General features: G+C 38.1%; 1 protein-coding gene across 3 annotated transcripts; it reads right to left on the reverse strand.

Moving 5' to 3' along the window:
• Positions 1 to 1,478: 1,478 nt before the first annotated feature.
• LOC115222942 (alpha-tubulin N-acetyltransferase 1-like) lies at positions 1,479 to 27,101 on the reverse strand. 3 transcript variants are annotated; one of them, XM_029793343.2, is made up of 12 exons: positions 26,916 to 27,100; positions 22,353 to 22,695; positions 21,332 to 21,395; positions 19,888 to 19,976; positions 18,978 to 19,149; positions 17,005 to 17,155; positions 12,571 to 12,612; positions 11,399 to 11,553; positions 10,654 to 10,733; positions 9,964 to 10,142; positions 8,349 to 8,493; positions 1,479 to 1,734 (listed from the first exon to the last, which is right to left on the reverse strand). In XM_029793343.2, exons 2-12 carry the CDS (start codon positions 22,442 to 22,444, stop codon positions 1,575 to 1,577), a joined length of 1,329 nt encoding a protein of 442 aa, XP_029649203.1. In that variant the 5' UTR covers positions 22,445 to 22,695; positions 26,916 to 27,100; the 3' UTR covers positions 1,479 to 1,574. The 3 variants fall into 3 exon arrangements, with proteins under 3 accessions (XP_029649203.1, XP_029649204.1, XP_036367723.1); XM_029793344.2 differs by lacking the exon at positions 12,571 to 12,612 and having other exon boundaries at positions 26,916 to 27,096; XM_036511830.1 differs by lacking the exon at positions 8,349 to 8,493 and having other exon boundaries at positions 1,573 to 1,734; positions 26,916 to 27,101.
• Between the last annotated feature and the right edge of the window lie 388 nt (positions 27,102 to 27,489).

A 27,489-nucleotide genomic window follows, 5' to 3' on the forward strand; every position in this document is an offset into this window, starting at 1 on the left:
TAATCGACCCCGAAAGGATGAAAGGCAAAGTCGACCTCGGCGGAATTTGAACTCAGAACGTAACGGCAGACGAAATACCGCTAAGCATTTCGCCTGGCGTGCTAACGATTCTGCCAGCTCACCACTTTCTGAGCAGGGAATAATATTACATATTGTGTAGAGCAGTTGATAATTATGCTTTTTGCAAAGCTATAAGAAATATAAGTAACACCTTACTATACCAAAAAATCTGATACACAGAGGAAGAAGTTCTATGAGTTTCTATACCCTGTTCTACTTTATGATACGGACTGCATCACATAGGACAAAACCCTCTCATTTGTAACATGGAGGTCTTTCAAAACCAAGTTATTAAACTTATTAGTCTATAAGGCATCACTGATCTATAAGTTATGTCTAACCTTTATTTCTAATTTGCATACAGGACCAATAATTTTGAAGGGTGATTACCTTGACCCCAGTAATTGATTAGTACTTTATTTTATTGACTTAAAAAGGGCTTAAAGGCAAAGTCGACTTTGGCAGGAACTGAACTCAGAATGTACAGAACCAGAAAGTTACTGTAGAGCATATCTCACCAATTTACTGCCTTAATAATAATAACAATCTTTTCTTCTATAGGAACAGGGGCCTGAAATTTCAAGGGAGGGGACTAGTTGATTACATTGATCCCAGTACTTGACTGGTACTTATTTTATCGACCCCAAAAGGATGAAAGACATTTGACTCTGGTGGAATTTGAACACAGAATGTAAAAATGGACAAAATGCCACTAAACATTTGCCCAGCTTGCTAACGATTCTTGGCGAAAAAACAGACATATACAATCTTCTTAAATACGAGATAACTTGATTGAGAAAAATGAAGAAGGTGAAGATGATGCCAATTATTGTTGGGTCTCTGGGGACAGTATCAGAAGGCATCATGGCCAGAGTCATTGGGAAAGTTTTAGATAGTTGAAGAGAACAGATAGAATGGTATCATAGGCTGTAGGAAGCAAGCTTGCTATGCGTGCAAGACTCCAGGAGTTCCAGTGAACTCCTAATATAGGTATAAGGATCGCGATTTTGAAGGGAGTTAGGGTTAGTCGATATCCGTGACCCTGGTACTTGATCCAATTATTTTATTGACCCAGGAGGTTATGTCAAACTCAGAGGGATTTGAATTCAGAATTTAAAGGGCCAGAAGAAATACCACAGACATTCTTTTCATGGCTCTAATGATTCTGCCAGGGTATTTCATTTAGGAACAAAGCTAACAATTTTAGGGGTGAAGTGGGGTGGTGGGTGGGGGTTAGTTGACAGCATTTAGTTGCAGTACTTGACTGGTACTTCATTTTATCAATCCTGGAAAAGTAAAGGTAACCTTGATAGGGCTTGAACTCAGAACATACAGACCAGGAACAGATACTTCAAAACATTTGCCATGTAATATGATTCTGCCAAAAAAATAAATAAAATAAAACAAAATAAAATTTAAAAAGTGGAATAAAACAAATTGAATGAAATTAGTTAATAAATAATGTAAGCAGTGAGTGGTTCAGTTTGAAATGCTGCACTGTGGCTTTCATCCATTCACCAGATACGTGTGTGGGAATAACCCCGTTTTATGAGTGAATGATATTTTGCCACATTGTTGAATAACGACCAAGGTACATTGTTATTAATTTCTCTGTTCGGGAATGAAGACTTGCGTTGGAAGCACTGTGATGAATCTTGGTCTATTTGGGGCAATCTGCAAAAGGAAAACGAAACAACTTCGTCAGTCGAACAATTCACAGGTTTGGGTGGTATTATTATTATTATTATTATTATTATTATTATTATTATTATTATTATTATTATTATATGACAGAATTGAGATCTGAAAACCAAAGTGTCATGTAAAATGTACTGGTGGTGGTGGTGCAGTGTAAAAAAAATCACTCAGTGCACTTCGAGGAGTTCCTTCTCCTTTTCAAGCCATGCCTGGCTCATAAGGGCCGGGTTTCCCGGTTTCCTTGGCGTATAGGTTCCCCACCTGGACGGGACGTCGATCCGTCGCAGGTGAGCTGCAAGATGCAGGAGGAAAGAGTGAGAGAAAGTTGTGGCGAAAGAGTCAGTAGAAGTTCGCCATTACCTCCTGCCGGAGCCGCGTGGAGCTTAGGTGTTTCGCTCATAAACACACACATCGCCCGGTCTGAGATTTGAACCCGCAATCCCTCAACTGCGAGTCTGTTGCTCTAACCACTAGCCCATGTGCCTCCACTAAAAATGTCCCTTCTCGAGCCATGCCAGGCTCATAAGGGCCAGTTTCCCAGTTTCCGTGATATATAGGCCCCCCCCCCCCACTGGATGGGACGCTGGTCCGTGTCAGGTGAGCTGCAAGATGCAGGAGGAAAGAGTGAGAGAAACCTGTGACAAAAGAGTCAGCAGAAGTTCGCCATTACCTTCTGCCGGAGCTGCGTGGAGCTTAGGTGTTTCGCTCATAAAACACACACATCACCCAGTCTGAGATTTGAACCCGCAATCCCTCGACCGTGAGGCCACTGCTCTAACCACTAGGCCATGTGCCTCCAACTTTGAGGAGTGGTTGACATTAGGAAGAGCATCCAACTGTAGAAACCAAGCCAAAAAAGGCTATGGAACCTGGTGCGGCTCCTGACCTTGCCAGTTCATGTCAAGCTGTCCAACCCATGCCAACATGGAGAATGGACATTAAAGGTTGATGATGTTAATTATTCAATTCTTTTTTTATTTTCTGATTAAGCACAAGGGTATTTTTTGTGGTTAAACAAATTCCAACAATAACTGCCCCACTGTTTCTTTTTCTCTTTCCCAAACATTAATAGTTGTAGTTCTTGTTGCTTGGTCCCCAGATCAGCCATAATTTCAGAAAACTTATTATCAAAGATGTTCCAGCTGTAACCACCCTTACTTTTTCACACAAGGTGTGTCTTGGATTAGTAAGAATAATGGTAGAAGCTGTTTAGTTGGAGGGCAGTTCTGACCCAGCAGACCTATGATTAAAGACATCCAAATTCAGACTGTCCTATCTTTTTATCAAATAATATATTCTAACCAATGTTTCTTTCCTTTTTTAAGACACAAGCTGAGTTTTAAGGGATAATTAGCTGCATCTTCTAACATGTCGAGTAGCAGCAGAAGTTTTTGTTAAACCAGATGTCAATTCTGATCAAAAAGTACACCACCGTGACCACCCTATATTTTATACAGACACAGTCTATCTTGAACGACATTACCTGACGGGTGCATTCTTTTTGAAGAGGTTAGGGTGTGGACTGAGGGAGATCTAGCCGCTACTTCTAGCAGAGTGTGTGTGACTATGTAGAAGCTTTCTTGTTGGTTGGAATACTATTTGGATTATAAATAGTTAAAACAGAAAAGAAACAATCAGTTGAAGAACCAGTATATTACTGGTATTTAATCTAATTCATCCCTGTGATTTAGATGAAGAACTGAAATTAAAGTAAAGAAAATTGATCCTCTCTTGGTTCCAATGCCAAGGGTAACAACCATTTGATCATCAGAACTAGATATAGGCACAGGAGTGGCAGTGTGGTAAGAAACTTGCTTTCCAACTACATGGTTCCAGGTTCAGTCCCACTGCATGGCACCTTGGGCAAGTGTCTTCTACTATGGCTTCGGGCCAACCAAAGCCTTGTGAGTGCATTTGGCTGACAGAAACTAAAAGAAGCCTGTCATGTATATATGTATATATATATATATATATATATATATATATATATATATATATATATTTGTGTGTCTGTGTTTCTCCCCGACCATTGCTTGACAATTGATGTTGGTATGTTTATGTCCCTGTAGCTTAGTGGTTCGGCAAAAGAAACTGATAGGATAAGTACTAGGCTTACAAAGAATAAGTCCTGGGGTTGATTTGTTCGACTAAAGGCGGTGCTCCAGCATGGCCACAGCCATATGATTGAAACAAATAAAAGAATAAAAGAATAGCGGTATTAGTCCATGCAAAAGTCTGAAAAAGAAGTACAAACAAGCTGAGATGGTATATGAGAACGAAGATTTGAAATCCCTGTGCAAAATTGATTGCTGTGTGTTTCTGTCAAATACCTTGAGGAATCATTTGTAAAATGCCAATCCATGAAAAGTGGTGCAGAGAAACAAAAGGCAGAGAATAACTGCTTGACATGGTTACTTGATCTGCTAAAAACAAAAACCAAATCGCTCTTAAATAACTTTCTAGTTTATTTTATTTCAATTTTTTTTTTTAATAAGGTAGTCCTGGATACATTATACCTGTGTGAGGAAGAAAAATATTATCATGCAAGGAAATTGTGAAAGAGGGAGACTCAGGAAGAAATGGGACGAAATATTGAAGGCTGATCTCAGAACACTGAACCTTACAAAGGAGATGATTAGGGGCCATTTCATGTTGCTCCAGTTCACTCAGCTGTAGAAATGAGTTGCGACGTCATAGGTACCAAGCTGTATTGGCCTTTGTGTAGGAACAAACATACACACCATGACACATACACACACATATATGAAGGGTTTCTTTCAGTTTCCATCTATCAAATCTACTCACAAGGCTTTGGGCAACCTGGGAGTATATTAGAAGACACCTCGCCTGTGGTGCCGTGCTGTGGGACTGAACCCGGAAGCATGTGGTTGGGAAGCAAACTACTTGCAACACAGCAATGCCTAAGAGGATTTTACAACATTTCTTAACTAAGATTTAGAGGTGTACCTTATACCTACAGTACACAAATAAATAAGACAGAGATATTAATTTCAATTAATTTTTGAAAATAATCAAGATATTTGGAGGGATTTAGAAAAGCAATCAAACATTTTTTTTGTTGTTGGCTGTGTGGTAAGTAGCTTGCTTACCAACCACATGGTTCTGGGTTCAGTCCCACTGCGTGGCACCTTGGGCAAGTGTCTTCTTCAATAGCCTCGGGTTGACGAAAGCCTTGTGATTGGATTTGGTAGATGGAAACTGAAAGAAGCCCATCGTATATGTGTATATATGTATATATATATATATATGTGTGTGTGTGTGTGTTTGTACCCCCAACATCGCTTGACAACCAATGCTGGTGTGTTTATGTCCCCGTAACTTAGCAGTTCGGCAAAAGAGACCGATAGAATAAGTACTAGGCTTACAAAAGAATAAGCCCCGGGAGTTGATTTGCTCGACTAAAGGCGGTGCTCCAGCATGGCCACAGTCAAATGACTGAAACAAGTAAAAGAGTAAAGAGTATTACTACTGCTATTACAGCTACTACTATTACGTACACCATCTTCATTTATTGTTAGAGTACAGCAATCAATAACAGCTGTTACAATCATGTTCCCAACAAGTAGAACACACAGTACATCAGTGGTGCTTGACCATTTTTTTTTGTTTTACATTATTTTAATAATCATTGCTAGCTTTAACGGGTATAATATAATTACTACAATACTGTAAATCCTTGAGTATAATCCGCATTTTTTCCCCAAAAATTTAAAGGTCAAAATCCCTAGTGCTTACTATATACGAGGTTAAAAATGAAAAATATTTTCTAAGCAATGTCCGAGTTTCTATTTGCTGACTGGCAATGTTTATTCAGACACATTTTGTGATGTCAGGCGTGAAAATACCTTAAGCTAAACCTGAAAGCAGTGAAGTCATAAAAGAATCATCCATAACTTGCAGTAAGCAACATTTATTAAACGTTATTACTGTTATTATTATTAAGAATCACTGAACTACATGGTCACTAAACATGCTAGAAATAGCATCAAAATCTTCCTCAAATTGCATTGTACCATTTTACAATGCATAGATGAGCAAATTTTCTCAAGTACTGTGTATCACTTATCATCTTGACCCTTCGTCATCTCTTCTGCCAATTTCAGTGTCCTGAGATCAGGCTTCATCACTTTGGTATATATGTGTGTATGTATGCATATATGTGAGTATATAAGCATATACATGGGTGCATGTAATAATGTGATTATTGTATATGTTGATCAAGGGTGCTGCAGCTTGTAAGAAAAGGGTTAAAAGAGAAGACGGAAAACAAATCAGGCAAGAAAAGAAAGACAGCAATGACAGCTAAAAGCGCATGCACAGCACACAGAATAAAACACGAAAGGCAGAAAAAAATGAACAGCAAAAGAGCCATTAGGGGGAAATGGCACATCAAGAGTAGTGTTGGCAAAATTTCAGGAAGTATGGAAATTTTGAAGGAAGCAGTGGTCTGACAGTTGGAGCCTAGCTGCAGGTATTTAAAGGGAAAAATTTGACAAGTCAGTCAGTCACTGACTGACACTCACTGACGATACATCGAAGAGGCCAGGGAACAGAAGAAAGAAGACATGCACCCAACACCAGAGCTGAAAACACCTCCGAAAGGGGGAGCCCTGCCACGTCAAAATGGTAGAGGAGTAGGGGCCGAAACCAGACGTGGTTCCTCCTGATGATGTATTGAGCTAACTGGATCCTATAAAGGAGCTGTTGTGGTAGCAGACCACGAAACACAGTTGTAATTCCTCCTGATGTAAGTAGTTTATTCCATGCATCAACACTTCTGAGCATAAAATAAAAATGGTTCTGGGTGTCCAGGGATGGTAAAGATATGGAATTTAAAAGCATAGCCTAAGTAGTTGGAAAGATGGTGGATAATCCTGTGGGCTTCAGTCAAGTCAGCTGTTATATGTCAAAGGTTTAGTGTCAATGGCCAGAGAAGCAAGATGTTCAGGATATGGGAAGTGGCTGACTGAGTGCATTCATCCAGTTACATATCTGTGGATAGCTTCCAGTAGATCAATATCTCCGGTGACCCTGAATAGGGATGGAAACTGCTAAGTATTGATGTACCATAGCCATATTTAACTTTAAATAACCGGGGAATAACTAATGAAGGTCTTACTGAGTGATGCTAAGAGAAGAAGTGTTTGGCCATTTTTGGACAATTTCTAGAAATCAGCAAATGCTCATGGTTCAAAGGTTTTCTCAGATACATCATTAGCAATTACATCACATGTGGCAAATTCAGTGGCTTTCTCAATGCAGGCAGGTTTCTAAGCAAAGCATTTTGATATGATCCCTCACTGTGTAGTTCCGTATGTGTGTGTGTGTGTGTATAAATTTGATTAGAGGTTGTGTTAACCTCATGAAGGGATGGTTTCATCCGAGGAAATACTGGTTCAATACTTAGTATTTTGGGGGAATTAATTTCTTTAAAATAATAAGGCACATATATATATAGTTTATATTCATTTAAAAGAAGAAAAAGAAAATGGAGTTTGGGAAGATCGTTAATCTAAAATAAAATAATGATTTTATCAAGTGGTCAGCATGGAAAAGATAACATTCAAAAGTAATAATTATTAAAATTATAAATTAGGGTATCTACGAGATACCACCATGCTGAAAATAGCAGCCATGGTGGTTTTTAGAATCAGATCATGGCTGCTATTTTCAGCATGGTGGTATCTTGTAGATACCCTAATTTATAATTTTAATAATTATATATATATATATATATATATACACACACACACATACATAGTGAGAATTTATAAAAAAACAAAAGACAAAGACGGGTATGTAAACAACAAGAATGTGTATTAGTTTAATGCTTGGGAAGTGAGAAAGTCTTTTACATTTCGAGCCTACGCTCTTTGACAGAAAGAAACACAGAAATAAACAGGGAGAGAAAATAAAAAAAGTATATATATATATACTGTCTCATAATATAATTAGAATTGTAGATGATTGATAATTCTTCACTTAATATTATAGACACATTGTAAAGATATCATAGGTAATTGGAGGTATTTAAATGAGTTTGTAATTGAACATTTCAGTAGACTTTAAAACAACACTATATACTCAGGCATTAAACGAAATAATCTTTACTTTATGTTGTGATGTTGACTCTTCTATTTCTCAGTATATTTAATGGTCTAACTATGTCCATTTCTATAAACATCACATGTGAGAAAGTATATATATATATATATATATACAGCTTTCTGATGTAATTTGGTGAAACATCAGCAACAAAACCCAATAAACTGGTTCTCTGGAAACAAAACAACAACAACAACAAAAACAACTCCAAAACAAATGGTGATATTTGTCCTGCTTTAACCTGAAATATATACAGATTCTGCTTTGCCACTCAATGCAGCGAACTGGTTATTGATCTGTAGCAATCCTGTAATCAATGAAGCTGTTATTCACAGAAACACAATTTATAAAATAGAAAGATGAAATTAGTAAGGATAGCAAAAACTACTAAAACAAACGGAAGGCAACAGGAAAGCGTACTATTGTCGAAACGACAAGAAAGCAAGTCAAACCATGACAAATACCTAATTTTTGTAGAGTCCATATAAGGAAGCAATTTCGCATGCTGTCTTGGGTAGGATAACCTATTGGTGTACAAGCTAAGTGGGTCGACTTTTGTTAGCATCTTTGGGTTGAAGTTGGGATGGTCAGTGTCTCCAGCTAGATTGGCTGCAATGATAACATCAACATCTCAACATCGAATGCAATCACATGCCGACAACATTGACAACAACAACACTGACATCACCAAGAAAAAAATGCAAACATCATCATCATCATCATCATCGTCATTATAACTATCACCATCACTAGCTCCTCTGTCAATGTCAGTAAGCTAACCAGGTGGGGAAGAACTAGGTGTTTGCTTGACCTGCTAGAAACAGCAGTCATACCTCTTTCTCTCAAAATATACCCAATGATCTTATAAAAAGGAAGGATGCTAAATAATGTAGTCCTACATATACTATGTCCTCTAAAAAGAGATGGTCATAGATGGAGCATCCCTGATGACAGGTACCTCATGTGCATGTTTTCTCTCATTGTGTTGAATTAACCAATAACTTATGAGTGAAATATGGCAGAAAGAAACTTTGTGAAGGCGGCGAGCTGACAGAAACGTTAGCATGCCAGGTGAAATGCTTAACGGTATTTCATCTGCCGTTATGTTCTGAGTTTAAAAATTCCTCCGAGGTCGACTTTGCCTTTCATCCTTTCGGGGGTCCATAAATTAAGTACCAGTTGTGTACTGGGGTTGATGTAATCGACTTAATCCCTTTGTATGTGCTTGTTTGTCCCCTCTATGTTAGGCTCCTTGTGGGCAATAAAGAAATAAGAAAGAAACTTTGTGTGTACGTGTGTGCATGCGTGCGTGTGTGTGTGTTCATATACATGCATATATACTTCAATCTACTTTGGCCAGGCTCCGTCCTGGTCCTCGAAGACAAAGTCATCTCACCAAACATGGCTTTATGTATAAATATATATATGTATGTATGTATGTATGAATCGACCCTAATACTTTTTCTTTAAGCCATGTATTAACTCGACCAGTCTCTTGCCAAGTTGCAGGGATATAAAAAACACCCCCCAACACTGGTTGTCAAGTTGAGGCAGGGGACAAACACAGACGCAAAGGCCCACACACATGATAAACTTCTTTCAGTTCTCGTCAACCAAATCCACTCACAAGGCTTTGGTCAGCCCAAGGCTGTAGAAGAAGACACTTGCCCAAGGTGCCACAGAGTAGGACTGAACCTGGAACCACATGGTTGGGAACCAAACTTCTCATCTAGTTCTTGTTTAGCAACAGACCAACCCCTGGGGTAGCAAACATGACCCATAACATTCCAACAATGATTTATCCTACTTTACCCGACATTATATTAATGACTACATTGACTGGTGTGTCCTTCCGTTTTCCATGATAGTAAAATGGGATCTCGAGAAGACTTGACTGCTATTTTTAACAGGTTAAGAATTTTCAGTGTTATCCTGAAGAAATATAAAATTAAGACTGCTTTGCTGGAATATGATGATGACAATGGTGATGGTGGTGATAATGATGAAGATAGTAACCATGATGGGGTGATGACAATAGCATGAAGATGATAATGATGAAGATGATGTTGATAATGATACCTCTTTGTGGTCCATTTGTTCTGTTGATTTTATTGCCAGCCTCTTCAGGTGGTGTCTTATGAGCTGAGCTGAGATATCTGCTGTGGTCGTCACCTAATGGTAAAGGAGTGGTCCGGTGTGGCTTCACTGTAGTTTGTGGAGTCCTGGTTTTAGTCGTATCGGCAATAGGATTGTAATGGCTGCAAAGATGCCAAAGAATAGCACTGAAAATGTATGAACACACACACACATGGTGTACAAACATTCATGGGTAAAGACTATGAAATATTTAATCTAAATAGCAGCTGTCTTTAAATATTAAGGACTTTATAAGCTGAAATGAAAAAGAACAGGAAAAATTTAAGTTAAATATTTTCTCTATTATATTTTTTAACTCTTTTGTTACCATATTTCTATTGAGATGCTCTGTGTTTGTTTCAATTGATTTTAAATATAACAAAGAACTTAGTAAAATCACTTAGTTACCATTAAGCTAGTGTTAGGAACATAAATTGTGACTAAGGTTTGGTGGAAGATTTTAATTCAAAACTTATGAAAACAAGACATTTGTACTACAGAGCCAGAGCCGGATTCAGCTGGGTTGGTAACGAAAGGGTTAAGAGACATGAGATCCCTCCTTAGTTCAAAATACTTTCTAGTTATTGTTGTGTAGTTCCAAGTCAGCCTTGACTGAGTAAAGCAAGCACAAACCTTTCTTTCAGAGAGGTCTTTGCTTCAGGAGGAGCTGGTTTTAAATTGGTTACAGAAAGAAGGTCTTTATCCTTTGGATACTACATAAAAGAGAATGAGAAAGAGAATGAATGATTGTGAGTGTGTGTGTGTGTGAGAGAGAGAGAGATTTTTCTTTGCTGCAGAAACAACAAAAATAGATTACTATACAAAAAAAAAAGACTAATGATACAAAATAATGATAAACTTTTATACATCATACACTATACAAATATAAAAATATATTTACTCATGAATGAATATATATATGCACATATATATATATACATACATACATATGTGTGTGTATGTGTGTATATATATATATATATATATATATATATGCTAGTATTTGGAGCATAAGCTTATAGAAAATTTTGCTGGAAAGTTTAAATTAAGGTCACCTTAAAACAGGAAGTCTGTATCAGTCACAGAGCCTAGATGTATCTATCTATACACAAACCATCTGTTCTTACATGGATTTTTCCCAGGCTAATATTACTTGGCTGAACACATCTTACTGAAGCCATTTTACAGCTGGATGCCTTTCCTGTCATTAACTGCTACCCGTTTTTCAATCAAAGCACCCAGCCCCACCCACCTTCTTTCTCTGTTACTATCATCTGTTACTCGTCAACGTCCATCAAGGAACCCACTGCTCCATCTCCCGGTGCTAACGAATACACTCAGTCACTCACAAATCAAAATAACAACAAACAAGTCTTACATCTTGCTGCTTGGTTAACACTTGGGTATTCTCTGCTGATGCTTTTGAAATTGGTTCCCATTTCGCAGGAACCGTTTCCTTTTCATGCAAGTTTAGTCTGTTGATGGAAATTTGTGGTTCGGCATTTTTATTTGGGAGAATTTGCTCATGGTTATCTAGACAGAAACAAAAAAAAACAGAAAGAAAAGATAAGAAAATACAGATTTTTACACTTTTACACATTTGTATGTATATGCGTGTGTGTGTTTGTACAAGAGCCCACTGGTCTATTCAAAGATATGATGACTCCCCTAGGGCTGTTGTCATGATAAACCACACCCAATACAGCCTGTAAATCTATTAACTGACCTAAATATTAGGAGAGTGCTATTTATGCAAATTGGATTTTCCAGTTTATATATATATATATATATATATGTGTGTGTGTGTGTGTGTGTGTGTGGTGGATGGTGGTTTTACACTGTGGTTAAAGCACATGAATAAAAACACATATACTAACAAGGACCATAATTGTCTGAAAAGTGCCAGCCGAGTCACATTTTTAGTGACATTTGTAATTCTCCTTTTCGGTGAAACACTGCAAACTGCTGTTTATATCAATTTTATATATACACATTAGTGAATTGCTTATTTGGATGACAAAATCCTAAATACTAATGGCAAAGTGGGTCTGGAAAGCGCCAAAGCCAAGCCTGGCTTAACTGATGAAGCAATGGAAATTGCTGAAACTGATGCATCAGTATTAAGCATTCTCGGTCAATTATGGTCCCTGTTAGTGTACGTATGTGTTTTCCTTCATGTGTGTTAACTACATCATTAGAGTGTTTTAGCTCTTATTTCTAGCACCTTAGTCACATTTAGTGACATTTGTAATTCTCCTTCTTGGGTAAATATTGCAAACTGCTGTTCATGTTAATTTTATATAGACACATTAATGAATCGCTGAATCATCCAATTATTTGGACGATGGAAACATAAATACTAACGGCAAAGTGAGTCTGGAAAGAGCCAGAGTTGAGCAGGTTTAGCTGACGAGGCGAAGGAAATTGCCGAAACTGATGCATCAGTATTAAACATTCTCAATCAGCACTTTTCAGCGATTAAAATTAAAACGGTTAAAATACAGTACTAAGAAGAGAATCTATTTGCAGATGAGTTGTTTTAAAACTTACAATGATTCATATAATGCAGCAGTCTCTTGTTCAATCTGATATCTGTTGGATGAAACAGTCACGATATTAGTTTAGTATAACTGTCACTTCAATAACGCTAGACAGCTTCATGGATGAAATAGTAACGATAACATGTAAGATCCATCTTAATGTTTATAGATACAATATATGCCACAGTTTTGCTTGATAACTGCATACATATAATAACCAGGCTATGAGGCATTTTGGTACTGCTTATTTGGTACCACTGATTGGATACTGGCTTATTTCGCATATGTTGTTTTAATGTTTCTCTTGTTTTAAAGTTTTCTCTCTCTCTCTCTCTCTATGTCTCATCCTTTATTTGTCTGTTTATGTTATCGCTGTTGCCATCATAGTCATCATTTAGCACCTGTTTTCCATGCTGGCATGGGTTGGACAGTTTGGCTGGAGATGGCAAGCCAGAGAGCTGCACCACACTCCACTCTGCTTTGGCTTGGTTTCTATAGCTAGATGCCCGTCCTAATCTATTATATAAAATCCGCTCTGTCTGTCTGTGTGTGTGCGTTCTCGGATCTCAGGCATCCCCCATCCGACTGCACTCAAATTTGATATGTAGATACCGACAGTATCAGGGCGTGTATAAGTCTTGAAAAAATTACAAAAATCGATTCCAGGTGAGAATGCGATCGATAAAGCCGTGGGAATGTGCATTTGTAAAATCGTTTTTCTTGGAATAGAACAAAAGTCTATCTTTATTTCTTCTTATGCTGGTGTTTCAAATTTAGGTTACATCAGTGTTTCTCAAAGGGGAGGCCTGTGGGACGGTCGGACAAGTTATTTTGAGAAAATTTGGTTTAAATGTTTGATAACTCAGCTTGTGTTTTGCTTGTGTTTACTACTCCACGGAATGTACCATATGCCTTTTACATGATACTGGTACGGGTGCTCTTCATATATCAGTGGCACAGGTGCCTTTTACATTCCACAGGCATGGGTGCTTTCTATGTGTCAACGGCAATGGCCACAACCACGATTTCACTTAGCTTGATAGGTCTCATATTTTTTATTTCTGTGTATGAGAAGAGGGGAAGTGTTTATGTTGACAGTGTTCAGTTAATAAGGATAAGCTGCTATGGCTCACACTACCCCAAAGTGTCTGAATTTGTATTCCCCACCCATGCCAGCATGGAGGGTGGATGTTAAACGGTGATGGTGATGAATGAATTGAAGCTCTGAACATGATCTTTACACTTCACAAGCAAATGATGACTACGGCTACGGTGTCTGTGCGATTCCACGTGCTTGCTCTCCCAGTGGAGCATTTGTTAAATTTGCAATCTGGGCTGCAGGCAAAAGTGTTACTTTGCCGACTGGAACTTTAGAGGCAACCACCAGACATGGTCAGCCTTCATGAGGGATGCGGTGAACTCTTTGGTTGGAATTAGCTCAACCTATCCCAGGTGAATGTTACCGCAAGTATAAGTAAGTAGTTGATAAATTGTAATGTCTGTCTGTGTCTTTCTCACTCATTCTTTCTCTCTGAATGTCTATATATTTCTGTGTATATGTGTGTTTACCTCCAGTGCCAAAACAGGCTGCTCAATGTCCAGTCATCCATGCCGAATCATCAGTGCCTAAACAGCTGCACCCAATTGTCTCATTTCACAAGAACCATAGAGTACTGATTTCAAATTTTTGACACAAGACCAGCAATTTTGGGGTGAGGGCTTAAGTCTATTACACTGACCCCCCCAATACTCAGCTGGTATTCATTTTATCGACACCGAAAGGATAAAAGGCATAGTTGACCTTTTTGGAATTTGAACTCAGAACGTAAAGACAGACAAAATGCTAAATCTGCTAGAAATAGCAACCAGCTCTCTCACAATCAAGCCATATCTTAACTAATGAAAGAACATGTTAGATGGTGTATTTCTAGATATGCTCGGAAAGACAATATAGTCTCACAAATGATCCTAAGTCTGCTGGATAAGGGCTGAACAGGACCCAATATTTCCATCATACTTTGATACTGTGTACTGGAATAATAGTGCTGTGTAGTATATCCATCAACAACATCATCATTTAATGTCTGCTTTCCATGCTGGCATGGGTTAGACGGTTTGTCTGGAACTAGCAAGCATGCTGACAATTGTCAGCTCGCTGCCTTATAACCATAGATTACCTGATAACTATACATATAATAGTCACTTCCATGTTGCTTGATAGTCATAAATATAAGATATGTCTCAATATTTGTTGGTATCTTGATAAATATAATATATAGCTAAAGTTGCTTGATAGCCATGTAGTATTAATTAACCCTTTCATTACTGTATTTATTTTGAGATGTTCTGCGATTCTTTCAATTAATTTAAAATATAACAAAGAATTTAGTAAAATAACTTAGTTATCATTCAGCTAGTGTTAGGAACATAATTTGTGACTAAGGTTTGGTGGAAGATTTTAATTCAGAACTTATGAGAACAAGACATTTGTACTCAGAACCAGAACCAGTTTCGAAATTTGGGGAAGGTACTAATTAGTTAAATCGACCCCAGTGTTTCACTGGTACTTAATTTATTGACCTCCAAAAGGGTGAAAGGCAAAGTCGATCTTGGCAAAATTTGAACTCAGAATACCGCTCAGCATTTCATCCAGTGTGCTAATGATTTTGTCAGCTCACCGCCTAATTAATAAGTGTGTATGACAGCCACTTCAATATTGTTTGATGTCTGACAAAAATTATATCCATCTCAATAATGCTTTGTTATATTTATAAAATATATCTCAATTTTTCTTGACAAACATGAAATTAGTTGATGATTGTGTACATATATTGTATGTGGTTGCAGACATGGTGAAGGAGTTCATAAGAATGCAATTTGCTGTTTAGATTGTAAGGATTACACTGTTCTTTCTATGCAGGTTCCTAGAGGGTTTGTCAGAGGAAAATTTCAAATTTGAAAGCAGGAGAAACTTCACTTATGGGTCAGGGGTTACTTACTTATGTGTTGAGGGATGAAAGACGAAGTTGACAAACACGAGATTGGAACTTGGAAAATAAAGGGACTTAACTGAGAATCTCAGAGCATTTAATCCAGCACTGTGATTTTCTGCTAATTCATCACTTCTCATAGAGCTATAAATATTAATTTTATACACTACATGGACAGAAGGCGTTAAATTTTGGGGAAGGATGTGGTCAAAGAAGTCAAGCCCCAATATCTGGTGAGTACTTTATTTTATCAACCTAAAGAATGAAAGGTAGGGTCAATCAAAGAGAAATTTGAACTAAGAATATCAAAGGAATATAATTAAATATTGGTTTCAAATTTTGGCACAAGACCAGTAATTTCAGGGGAGTAGGTAGTTTGTAGAAAAGCAGTAGAAGGCAAAAGTGGGTCAAAATTAGGCAGTAGAGAAAGAGTGGTCAGGTTGTATAGCAAGTGTGATGAAGCACAGAGAGAGCAGTAGGGTCTAGTAGAATGATAGATAGATAAGCAGAGAGAGAATTAGTAAGGCGATAGAGAAAGAATATTGATGAAGCATAGAGGGAGCGGTAAGGCAGTCAGTGGATGAGAAGGAGTAATAAGGCAGTAGAGAGAGAGAAGAGTAGTAGGGAAGGCGAGAGAGGGAGAAAGAAAGATGGAGTGGAAGAGCAGGAGAGAAACAGTTATAAGGCAATAGAGAAACCTTAGAAGACAGATATATATATATATATATTGATAGAAATGGTAAAACAACTAGAGAATGAAAGAGACCTCAATATTATGTAAATAGAGGAATTTATCTATAAATATAATACGTGACAATTATTCGGTAGCCATGATAAAACTCCGAGTTTCAGACGTCGGGGCGGAAACCCACACCGCCATCTCTTCAGTTATCCGGCCATCAAAAAAATACTATATATATATATATACTTTATTTTATTTGTTAAGGAATAAAAATTCCGGCATCACAGGGGTTCAAATTATTCTCAATGAGGAAATATAAGTTTTTTTCTTTTAGAGATAATAGGCCTTCATCCCAACCATATAAAGAATTTTAATTTAATTTAATACTTACTACTTATATTTATATATATATAGCGTGGGCATGGCTGTGTGGTTAGGGAGCTTGCTTCCCAACTACATGGTTTCGGGTTCAGTCCCACTGCGTGACACTTTGGGTAGGTGTCTTCCGCTATAACCCCGAGACAACCGAAGCTTTGTGATTGAATTCGGTAGGTGGAAGTTACTGCCGTGTGTGTATGTGTGCGTATAGCTGCTCAGTGCCTCTCCGAAAGAGAGAGAGAGGGATATATATATATATATATATATATATATATATATATATGTGAGTGTGTGTGTGTGTGGAGCAAGGCAATAGAGAGGGACAGCATAAAACAGAAGAGAAACATATACAAGTATACATTAATTACTGGTTAATTGATTGAATATAGATTACCTTTCTTTTTCTCAGAGAAGAATCCACGGTATATCACAAAGTTGTTTGTCTGAGGTATGGAATGAACGAGGTTGTAGTGTTTTTTGAGAAATGAACTAAATTTGAATGAAGGTTTGTCAATGGCTAACTGGCAAGGCAGCAGTCTTGTGTCCTGGCAAAATATGACATTGCTGTTATTATAATAATTACCAACTGATTAATATGTAAATTAAAAGATTAAAAAAAAAACTTAATTATCAGTTTCTAACATTGGGAACAAGGCTACACATTTTGTGGGAGGGTTTAATCGCTTGACCTTTTGCCTGTCCAAATTTGGTCCTAAATGTCCGTGCCTGTTATCAGACTTTTAGCTAGATCTTGTTTCATATGTTTTGAGTAATAGAAAACTTGCCCTTCACAAGTCCCAAGTTACTCTTGAGGCTGAAAAAATTGGGAATGTGTATCGTGTATGATGCATGGATGCCAGGGACAGGCAAAAGGCTAAACAGACCACAGTATATAACAGGTACATTATTTTATTAACTAGTGCAGGATGATAAAGCAAAGATGACCTTGGCAGCACTTGAACTCAGAATATAAAGGTCTATAACTAAAAGCTGCAAAGCATTTTTCTCTGATGTTCTGACGATAATTATTAAAAAGTAACAGAAATCCTTATTAAATTCTGTCCTTGTGCCTATGTTGGCGGCAGCAGCAACAACAACAATCACCAGCACCACTACCATCACCACCATTCTCCCCACCCACTTTGTTAGTATGATTACACAGTTTAGGAGTCCACTTTGCAATTGTGTGGTCCTGATTTCAATCTCAGTGCATGGTACCTTTAGCAAGTTTCTTGAGTCAATCCTTTGCGGATGAAATTTGATAGACATAAACTGTGAGAAGCCTGTAAATTGCTCATGTTCTTGCATGGTAGAGACTTAAACCACCACCTAGACTTCTTGTTCTTCCAATTCCAACTCAATGCCAGGCGGAAGAACTAAATTATTATAAATGGAATAAATGATTTGATTTGAAAACATGGAAAAAAAAAAAAAATTGTAAATCCCGAAACTTAAATGAATTTCCTGCTTAATGTGTAGAAAATATTGGAGTCATTTTAAGGAAGAGAATATTTCTTAATATTGTCAGGCCTCACGGAGGCAATGACCAGTGACCAAGACCGTTTGCGTTACGCTGTGCACGAGAGGACTCGTCAAGCCAAATGAAATCATAGTCGCGGCTGTTGCTGGTGTTATGTAAATGGCATCCATGCCAGTGACATGTAAAAAGCACCCATTACACACTTGGAGTGGTTGTTGTTAAGAAGGGCTGTAGAAACCATGCCAAATCAGACTGGAACCCGGCGCAGCCCTCTGGCTTGCTAGTTCCAGACAAACCGTCCAACCCATGCCAGCATGGAAAGCAGACATTAAATGATGATGTTGTTGATGGATATACTACACAGCACTATTATTCCAGTACACAGTATCAAAGTATGATGGAAATATTGGGTCCTGTTCAGCCCTTATCCAGCAGACTTAGGATCATTTGTGAGACTATATTGTCTTTCCGAGCATATCTAGAAATACACCATCTAACGTGTTCTTTCATTAGTTAAGATATGGCTTGATTGTGAGAGAGCTGGTTGCTATTTCTAGCAGATTTAGCAATCACATAATAGGTTCCTCATTGGCTCAGACAGAGGCTTCTTTGTTGGTTCAAATAAAGACCATTTCATTGGTTCAAATAAAAGATTGCTCACAGACTCAAACAAAGAACCCTTCGTTAGTCCAAAGAACATCATCATTAAGTCAGTGAGATTAGGCTAGGAGAAATACTAAAATGATTAAGGTGATTAAACATTTAATACATTGGATAATTGATTAAGTTGGGAATTTAAAATGATAATTAAATTTAAAAGAAAAGGAAAAACGAAATAAGTCAATGAATTAAAAGTAGAGCAACAGGGTAACATAGATTTCACCAACCTGTAACATGTGGTCAAATAATTCTTTTCCAAAACCTTGCCTCTGACGAGACTCGTGGATATAGAAATCCAAGATACACATAGGCGTCAGTTCATGAATAATTTCATCGTTGTCATACACAAACAGTGACTTGTAGCCAATCTTCAAGAAACCAATAGCGGCACCGAGATTTCTGTAATGATAGCAGAAAGATCACAAAGTAACAAAACTATGCTTGGCTAAGCTAATGGGGTACTTGCTCCTTTTTCCTATAGTAGGTGGCTGTGTGGTAAGTAGTTTGCTTACGAACCACATGGTTCCGGGTTCAGTCCCATTGCGTGGCACCTTAGGCAAGTGTCTTCTACTATAGCCTCGGGCCAACCAAAGCCTTGTGACTGGATTTGGTAGATGGAAACTGAAAGAAGCCCATCGTATATATGTATATATATATGTTTATATATATATATGTATATATATATATGTTTATATATATATATGTATATATATATATGTTTATATATATGTGTGTGTGTGTGTGTGTGTATGTGTGTGTATGTATGTATATGTGTGTATATGTTTGTGTGTATGTATGTATATGTGTGTATATGCTGGTGTTAGGAAGGGCATCCAGCTGTAGAAACTCTGCCAGATCAAGATTGGAGCCTGGTGCAGCCATCTGATTCACCAACCCTCAGTCAAATCGTCCAACCCATGCCAGCATGGAAAGCGGACGTTAAACGATGATGATGATGATGTTCTGACACAATAAAAGCAGCAAACTATTTTGGTGTATTGTAGTATTTCTCTCACTATTAAGGTGGTGGTGAAGCATCATCACACAATATACAAAACTGCTGTTCAGTCCACTGTAAATTTTCTGGGGTTGCAAGCAACAATGTCAGAAACAAGGGGAAAAAAAAAAAAAACTTACTGGTTTTGTTCATCTTTTAACAAATAAATACGATGGTCAGAATCTTTTAGCTTAGAAGTACTGGTCACCGGAATTCGTAACCCTTGAGCCTGCAAGAAATGAAGATAAATGACAGCTTGAGATCTCTCTGCTGAATGGCAAACATAAAACGAAAGCAAAAACTCCTGAAGTTACAGTGACAAAGGACATCTTGCTCAGAGTGAAAGGTAGATTGTATGGTGCATGTGTGCGAACCGCCATGCTTCTTGGCAGTGAAACACGGGCCATGACTGTTGAAGATATGTGTAGGTGCGAAAGAAATGAAGCTAGCATGATCCACTGGATGTGTAACATCAGTGTGCATACACAACAGAATGTAAGTGCCCTGAGAGAAATGTTGGACATATGAAGCATCGGACGTGGCATGCAAGAGAGACATTTGTGTTGGTATGGTCATGTACTACGGATGGATGAGGAGAGCTGTGTGAAGAAGTGCCACTCCCAAAACGTGGAAGGAATCCGGGGTAGAGGGAGACCCAGGAAGACATGAGATGAGGTGGTGAAGCATGACCTTCGAATGTTGGGCCTCACAGAGGCAATGACAAAAGACCAAGACCTCTGGAGATATGCTGTGACTGAGAAGATCCAACAAATAAAGTGAGTTCAACAGCTGTAACCTACACCAGTGTCGCATAACCAGCCGACTCAAAAACTATATTGGATTGTAGGGCAACATTCCATGCTTGAGGAGACCTATTGAGTCAAGTACATCAAAATCAAAATTAAAATCAAATCAAATCACAATCAAATGGAAATTGTAGTTATGGTCCCCATACTAGTGGCACGTAAAAAGCCGATCATGGTTGATGCCAGCCCTCTCTGGCCCTTGTGCTGATGGTATGTAAAAAAAGCACCCACTGGTTACGATGATGAGGGTTCCAGTTAATCTGATCAATGGAAGAGCCTACTACTCATGAAATTAATGTGCAAGTGGCTGAGCACTCAACAGTGTACATGTGTACCCTTAATGTACTTCTCAGGGTGATTCAGTGTGACACAGAATGTGATAAGGTTGGCCCTTTGAAATACAGGAACTACTCATTTTTGCCAGCTGAGTGGACTGGAGCAACGTGAAATAAAGTGTCTTGCTCAAGGACAAAACGCGTCGCCGGGAATTGAACTCGTGACCTTAAGATCACGAGCCGAATGCCCTAACCATTAAGCCATGCACCTCCACACACACATACACATAAATAACGGGTCTCTTCAAAGATTCTGTTCAAATTTCAAGGCATTGGTCAAGCTGAGGCTACAGTGACATACACCTACCCAAGATTCCATACAAGACAGCTGAAACCAAGACAGCTCGGTTGAAACACAATTCTCTGAACAATACAATTACACCAGTTAATTTCACAACGATCAATTAAAATAAAAACGAGGAATGTTCAGGCGTTAAACTAACCTTAGAAGACGCAATTCCAAGTTTGTCTATGACTATACATGCTGGGTCCTTCTGTTGTGTTGGTCTGAAAATAAAGAACGAAACTGAGACATCAGAAATCATTAGAATTTAGAAATATATTACATCATAATAGGAACAAGCAACTAAAAAGATTAGAGTCCAGAAGGGCAGTATCACCATCATCATTTAATGACCATTTTCCCAAGTTTGCTTGGTTGAGATGGAATTTGTTGAAACAGATTTTCAATGGTTGGATAGCTTTCCTGTTGACTCTCATCAGTTTCCAAGCAAGGCACACACATAAATACATACATGTATACATATATGATGAGCTTCTTTCAGTTTCCATCAACTAAATCCACTCACAAGGTTTTGGTAGTCTTGCAGGGCTAGAGTAAAAAAATACTTGCCCAAGGTGCTGTACAGTGGGACTGAACCCAAGACCAATTGGTTGGGAAGCTAGCTTCTTAACTCCCATAATCTGCATCCTATCAGAAAACACTACTTCAAAAAGCCCTGTCCATCTCTTGACAGTAGGGCTGTGGAGTTGGTCCCCAAATCTTTGGCTCTCACTGCTCAGTAAATGGTACCATAAACTCCAGCTGGAGCACCGCCTTTAGTCAAGCAAATCGACCCCGGAACTTATTCGTTGTAAACCTAGTACTTATTCTATCGGTCTCTTTTGCCGAACCGCTAATTTACAGGGATGTAACACACCAGCATCGGTTGTCAAGCGATGTTGGGGGGACAAACACAGACAGAAACTGAAAGAAGCCCGTCGTATATATGTATATATATGTTTGTGTGTCTGTGTTTGTCACCCGAACATCGCTTGACAACCGATGCTGGTGTGTTTACGTCCCTGTAACTTAGCAGTTCGGCAAAAGAGACAGATAGAACAAGTACTAGGCTTACAAAGAATAAGTCCTCGGGGTCGATTTCTTCGACTAAAGGCGGTGCTCCAGCATGGCCGCAGTGAAAATGACTGAAACAAGTAAAAGACAAAACAACAAATACTCACTCTCTCCGGTTCGTGTTGAACTGTTTTATTCGTTTGTCAAACTTGGTAATCCTGTTTGTGAAGATCTGGTTGATATTGAAGTCAAATTCCATCGCTCTTAATGGTCTGCTGGCACCAACTAAGTGTCTGAGGCATGAATTAATGGAACTGTTGTGAAGCTATGAACCAAGTGTTCATGATATGAGGAATCTTCCAATGGCATACTCAGTTTCTTCAAGCAATCTTTTACTCTTTCTATTTCTTTTCTTTTTCTTTCCCTGGCCTTAAACCCTTGTTATTCTTTCATTGTTTAAATCTTTTTTTGTTTTCAAAGTCTTTCATCCATTATATCTTGCATTTCCCCCTGAAAAATACAGAAAGTGGCAAAATGATGAAACGATAGTCAAATATTTCTCAGCTTCACAATGTATTGTCTCAAAAAGGCAGAGACAGACAGACAGACAAAATAGATTGATAGATAGATAGATGGATGGATGAATAGATCGACAGACAGATAGATGGATAGATAGATAGATGGATGGATGCATAGATAGACAGATAGACAAATAGATAGATAGATGGATGGATGCATAGATAGACAGATAGATAAATAGATAGATAGATGGATAGATAGATAGACAGAAAGATGGATATATATATATATATATATATATATATAGAGAGAGAGAGAGAGAGAGAAATATATAGAGTGAGTGAGAATGGATATAGTCCTAGACATAGTAGCTATTAAGGGAGTCTCACTTTGGTAGAAATAGCAGTCAAATATTTCCCAAGATGTACAACTCAATAAACACATAAGAAGCACCTGTGCTGGTGCTAGGTTAAGAAAAGCACCCATGCTGGTGTCATGTAAAAAGCACCTGTACTGGTACCACATCATCATTGTTTAACATCCGCTTTCCATGCTAAAAAAACCCCAAAAACTCCAGTACACTCTGTAAAGTGATTGGCATTAGGAAGGGCAACCAGCTGTAGAAACCATGCCAAAACAGAAAATTGGAACCTGGTGCAGTCTTCCAGCTTCTGTCAAACCGTCCAACCCATGCCAGCATCGAAAATAGACGCATGATGATGACAATGACAACTTAGTTTTAGGTAGACTGTTCTAGGAGCTCAGATACGGTCAAGTTGTTAAGAAGTCCACTTTGGAGCCATGAAGGCATGTGCTTGATTTCACAGCATCTTTCAGTTTCTGTCTACCAAATCCACTCACAAGGCTTTGGTTGGCCGGAGGCTATAGTAGAAGACACTTGCCCAAGGTGCCACGCAGTGGGACTGAACCCGGGACCATGTGGTTCATAAGCAAGCTACTTACCACACAGCCACTCCTATGCCTATGATGTAGGTATGGTAACAAAATATGGTACCAAAAGGGTTAAAGGTATGCATGTCTGTGGAGCATGTCATTCTGGGCCTATTACCACACACAGGCTTGGCTGGATCCCTAAATGGAATTAGGGGGATGGAAACTGCATGAAGACTCCTCAAATGGACTACAGCCATAATTCAAAGGTCTAGCTTGATTTTGTGCCAATCTGATTCTGTTTGAGAGTTGCATTAAGAGTATTCTTGAGATAATCAACCACTTACATGCTATTTCAGTGAGTAGCTCAGTTCATTAAGCAGCTGGAATATTTGTCTTTGAAACTGGAGGAGTGACAGAGATTTATTTAGATACACTCTATACAGACAACAGCTCGTGGTGGTTGTAATTGTAATATCTTTGATAATAACCAACTTAGAGCTGAACAACAACAACAACAACACTACTAAATATGACAAGCTAATGAGGAAACCTACACACAGTAGTTAGCCATGCTAGGAATAGCAGACAAATCTCATTTACATTTCGTTTTTGGATTTGGTTTGCAAGATTCTTTATATGAGTTAATGTGTTGAAGCATATTCTGTTGTGTCTGGGGAGTCATTTTCTTTTTGTGCCTTATAATGTGACACACTCACCACTAGAAATAGCAGACAAATCTTTTTTACATTGCCATGTCAGAAATAGAAGTCAAATCTCCTTTATACTACCATACTAGAAATAACACACAAGGCTTCTTTACAAAGACTACTCCCCTCTCCAAAAATTTCAAGCCTTATGCCTTTAGTAGAAAGGATTATTATTATTGTTAGGGTAAATGTGGTGTGCTGGCAGGATCGAGAGCATGCCAGGCGAAATGTCGTTTGTTGTTACGTTCTGAGTTCAAACTCCGCCAAGGTCGACTTTGCCTTTCATCCTTTCAGGGTCGATAAATTAAGTACAATGCTACGCACTGGGGTCGATATAATCGACTTAATGTCCTTGTTTGTCCCCTCTATGTTTAGCCCCTTGTGGGCAATAAAGAAGTAAGCAAAATGCTTAGGGACATTTCATCCATCCTTATATTCTAAATTCAAATTCCAATGAGGTCAACTTTGCCCTTTATCCTTTTGGGGTCAATGAAATAAGTACCAGTTGAGCACTAAAGGCACAAGGCTTGAAATTTTTGGAGAGGGGAGTAGTCGATGACATCCACCTCAGTGTTTCACTGGTACTTAATTTATCGGTCCTGAAAGGATGAAAAACAAAGTCAGCCTGAGTGGAATTTGAACCCAGAACATAAAGAGGGACAGAATGCCACTAAGCATTTTGCTTGGTGTGCTAATTCTAACACAAGCACAAAAACAGAATTATTTTATTTGGATGGGAGGCAGTCGACTACATTGACCTTAGAGTTTGACTGGCATTCTTATTTTATGGACCTACCAGAAGATTGAAAGGCAAAGTTGACCAAAGTGAGATTTGAAGAAGGAATGTAAAGCAAAGTAAAAAAATACCGCAATTGTTTTTAACACAGACACAAAGTCAGAAGTTTCGGAGGGAGTGCTTAAACGATATTATGTTGACCCCCACTATTTGACTGATCTTAATTTTTATCAACGCCAGAGGCAAATTTGACACTGGAGGGATTTGAACTCGCAATGTATAAAAGAAAAAAAAACCCCAGATATAAATACCGCAAGGTATTTGCTCTAACGATTTTGCCATTTCACAACCATAATTTCTGACAAGGGACAAAGTGAAAAATTTGAGGGTGGAGTGGGGGCTAGTCGATCAATTCAACCATGGTATTTGAATGTTGCTTAATTTCACTGACCCCTTGGAAGGATTTTTTTTTAATTGTTAGGGTAAAATCTGGCCCCACCGTAACTGGCGAAGTTCGCCGTTGACACATGTGATGATAAACAACATTGTTATACCGAAATTTCGAAATGAAACAAAATGAATGAAAAAAAGAACCAACAACCATATAAATAGGTGTGAATACGTGCACAATACGTCAATTATTCCTTCAAGTTTACACGGACTGTTCTCGAGTATTGTATTCTTTCTGGTGGAGATTTTTTGGCAACGATACCTAGGTTGGCCTCACCAGAGTCTGCTTACTAGTCACAAGATTTCGCTTAGAATTGCTAATTTCCTGACCACGTATCACATAATCAATGAAAAGGCAACATTCCGGGGTTCTTCGAAATTCTTACTGCATTGTTATAGTCCATCATTTCCGAAATAATCCTCCGTAAATAATAATTTGAAACGAAGGTCCATATATAGTCATATGAAAAGGGCCGATGATAAAAAAGGGGGCATGCTATGCAAGGTAATAAACGAAGAAGCGCCAGAGAAGCTTTTTTTGGTTGTTTCTGCAAATTTCAGCCGCAATTGTTCGTGGAAATGCCGCTAGCATCATGGCTCGCTGCAGGAATTAATAATATCAGAGAGCCTTAAATAAAGGAATATAATTTATGAATATAAATAATGGTAAGTCGACTGAATCAACTTCTTGAGTTGATTCAAGTTGACTTACCAATGGAAGGTACCAGGTGAAATACTCTTAGATTTATCAGGTATTTTATTAAAACGATTTTAGAAAGAAAAAAAATACAGAGTTGACTTTGGCAAGATTTGAACTCAGAACCTTAAAGGGACGTAAACGAGATGCTGTCAAGATTCTTGTAAAGGATTCTTGACAAGACATCACCCTTTCATTTCTGAATGGTGAAGAATCATCACCGGAAACAGAAAAGACATTACAAAGGTAACCGCGACACACACACACGCATACCCACCTACCTACATATGTGTGTGTATACACACCTAGCTACATATGTGTGTGTATGTCTGTGTATATATATATATATATATATACAGGGTGTCCCCAAAAAATGTATACACACCTTAAATAATTGTAAATTTGTTATTCTTTGTAAGCCTAGTACTTATTCTATCGTTCACTTTTTGCCGAACCACTATGTGTATACATTTTTTGGGGACACCCTGTATATATATACACACACACACACATATACACCTACCTACATATGTGTGTGTGTATATATATACACACACACCTCTCTCTCTCTCTCTCTATATATATATATACACACACACACCTACCTACATATATGTGTGTGTGTATATATATATATATAGAGAGAGAGGTGTGTGTATATATATATATGTATGTATATACACACACTCATATTACAGAAGAAATGAAGAGATCTGGCGTCACTTACCTCTTATACATATGACACATCGAAACAAGCAGCGGCGGGTGAATATGATACGATACGATGTCTGATTGTTTGTTTTAGACTCTAATGGCAAAAAGGTTTCTCTCTGTTTATTGCAGACATGCTTTACACAAGAAACAAACAAGAAAGTAAATATTGACAGCACAGTGAAGCTCCAACAATGATTTGATTGGTCGATCTCCGGAGCAGTGAAGACCCATTGGCAATTTCATTGGCTGTTACTCAACCTTCACTACAGTTCCTGCGCTCTTCCCCCCCCCAACCCGTCTCATTCATTCTGTTTCTCTCTCTCAAAAGAGAGAGAAAGGAAGAAAGAAGAAAGGCCAGCTCTGCTCTAATTTCTCTTTTCAAACCGATCTGTATATATGTCTGTATACATAAATATATATTATTTTGTATTCTCTCGTCAAACCTCCGTGTAAAAAAAAAAAAAAAAACCTTTCTCCCTTATTTACCTTTCTTTGTATCTATTATGTTGTCAGGTAAAAAGTAAAAGCAAAAAGAAAAAGAAAAACAGAGCAAAAACCAAAAAAAAAGCAAGCTATAAAATTTTATA

Source organism: Octopus sinensis, linkage group LG21 (genome assembly GCF_006345805.1).
Source record: "Octopus sinensis linkage group LG21, ASM634580v1, whole genome shotgun sequence".
NCBI classification, from domain to species: Eukaryota; Metazoa; Mollusca; class Cephalopoda; order Octopoda; family Octopodidae; genus Octopus; species Octopus sinensis.

Coding starts and splice junctions, on each gene's coding strand:
- LOC115222942 (XM_029793343.2), bottom strand. CDS start 22,444: ATGGAATTTGACTTCAATATCAACCAGATCTTCACAAACAGGATTACC. Junction 19,150..19,887: donor TTAAAAGATGAACAAAACCA/GTAAGTTTTTTT, acceptor CTATCATTACAG/AAATCTCGGTGCCGCTATTG. Junction 1,735..8,348: donor ATGGACTCTACAAAAATTAG/GTATTTGTCATG, acceptor TTCCTTTTGCAG/ATTGCCCCAAATAGACCAAG.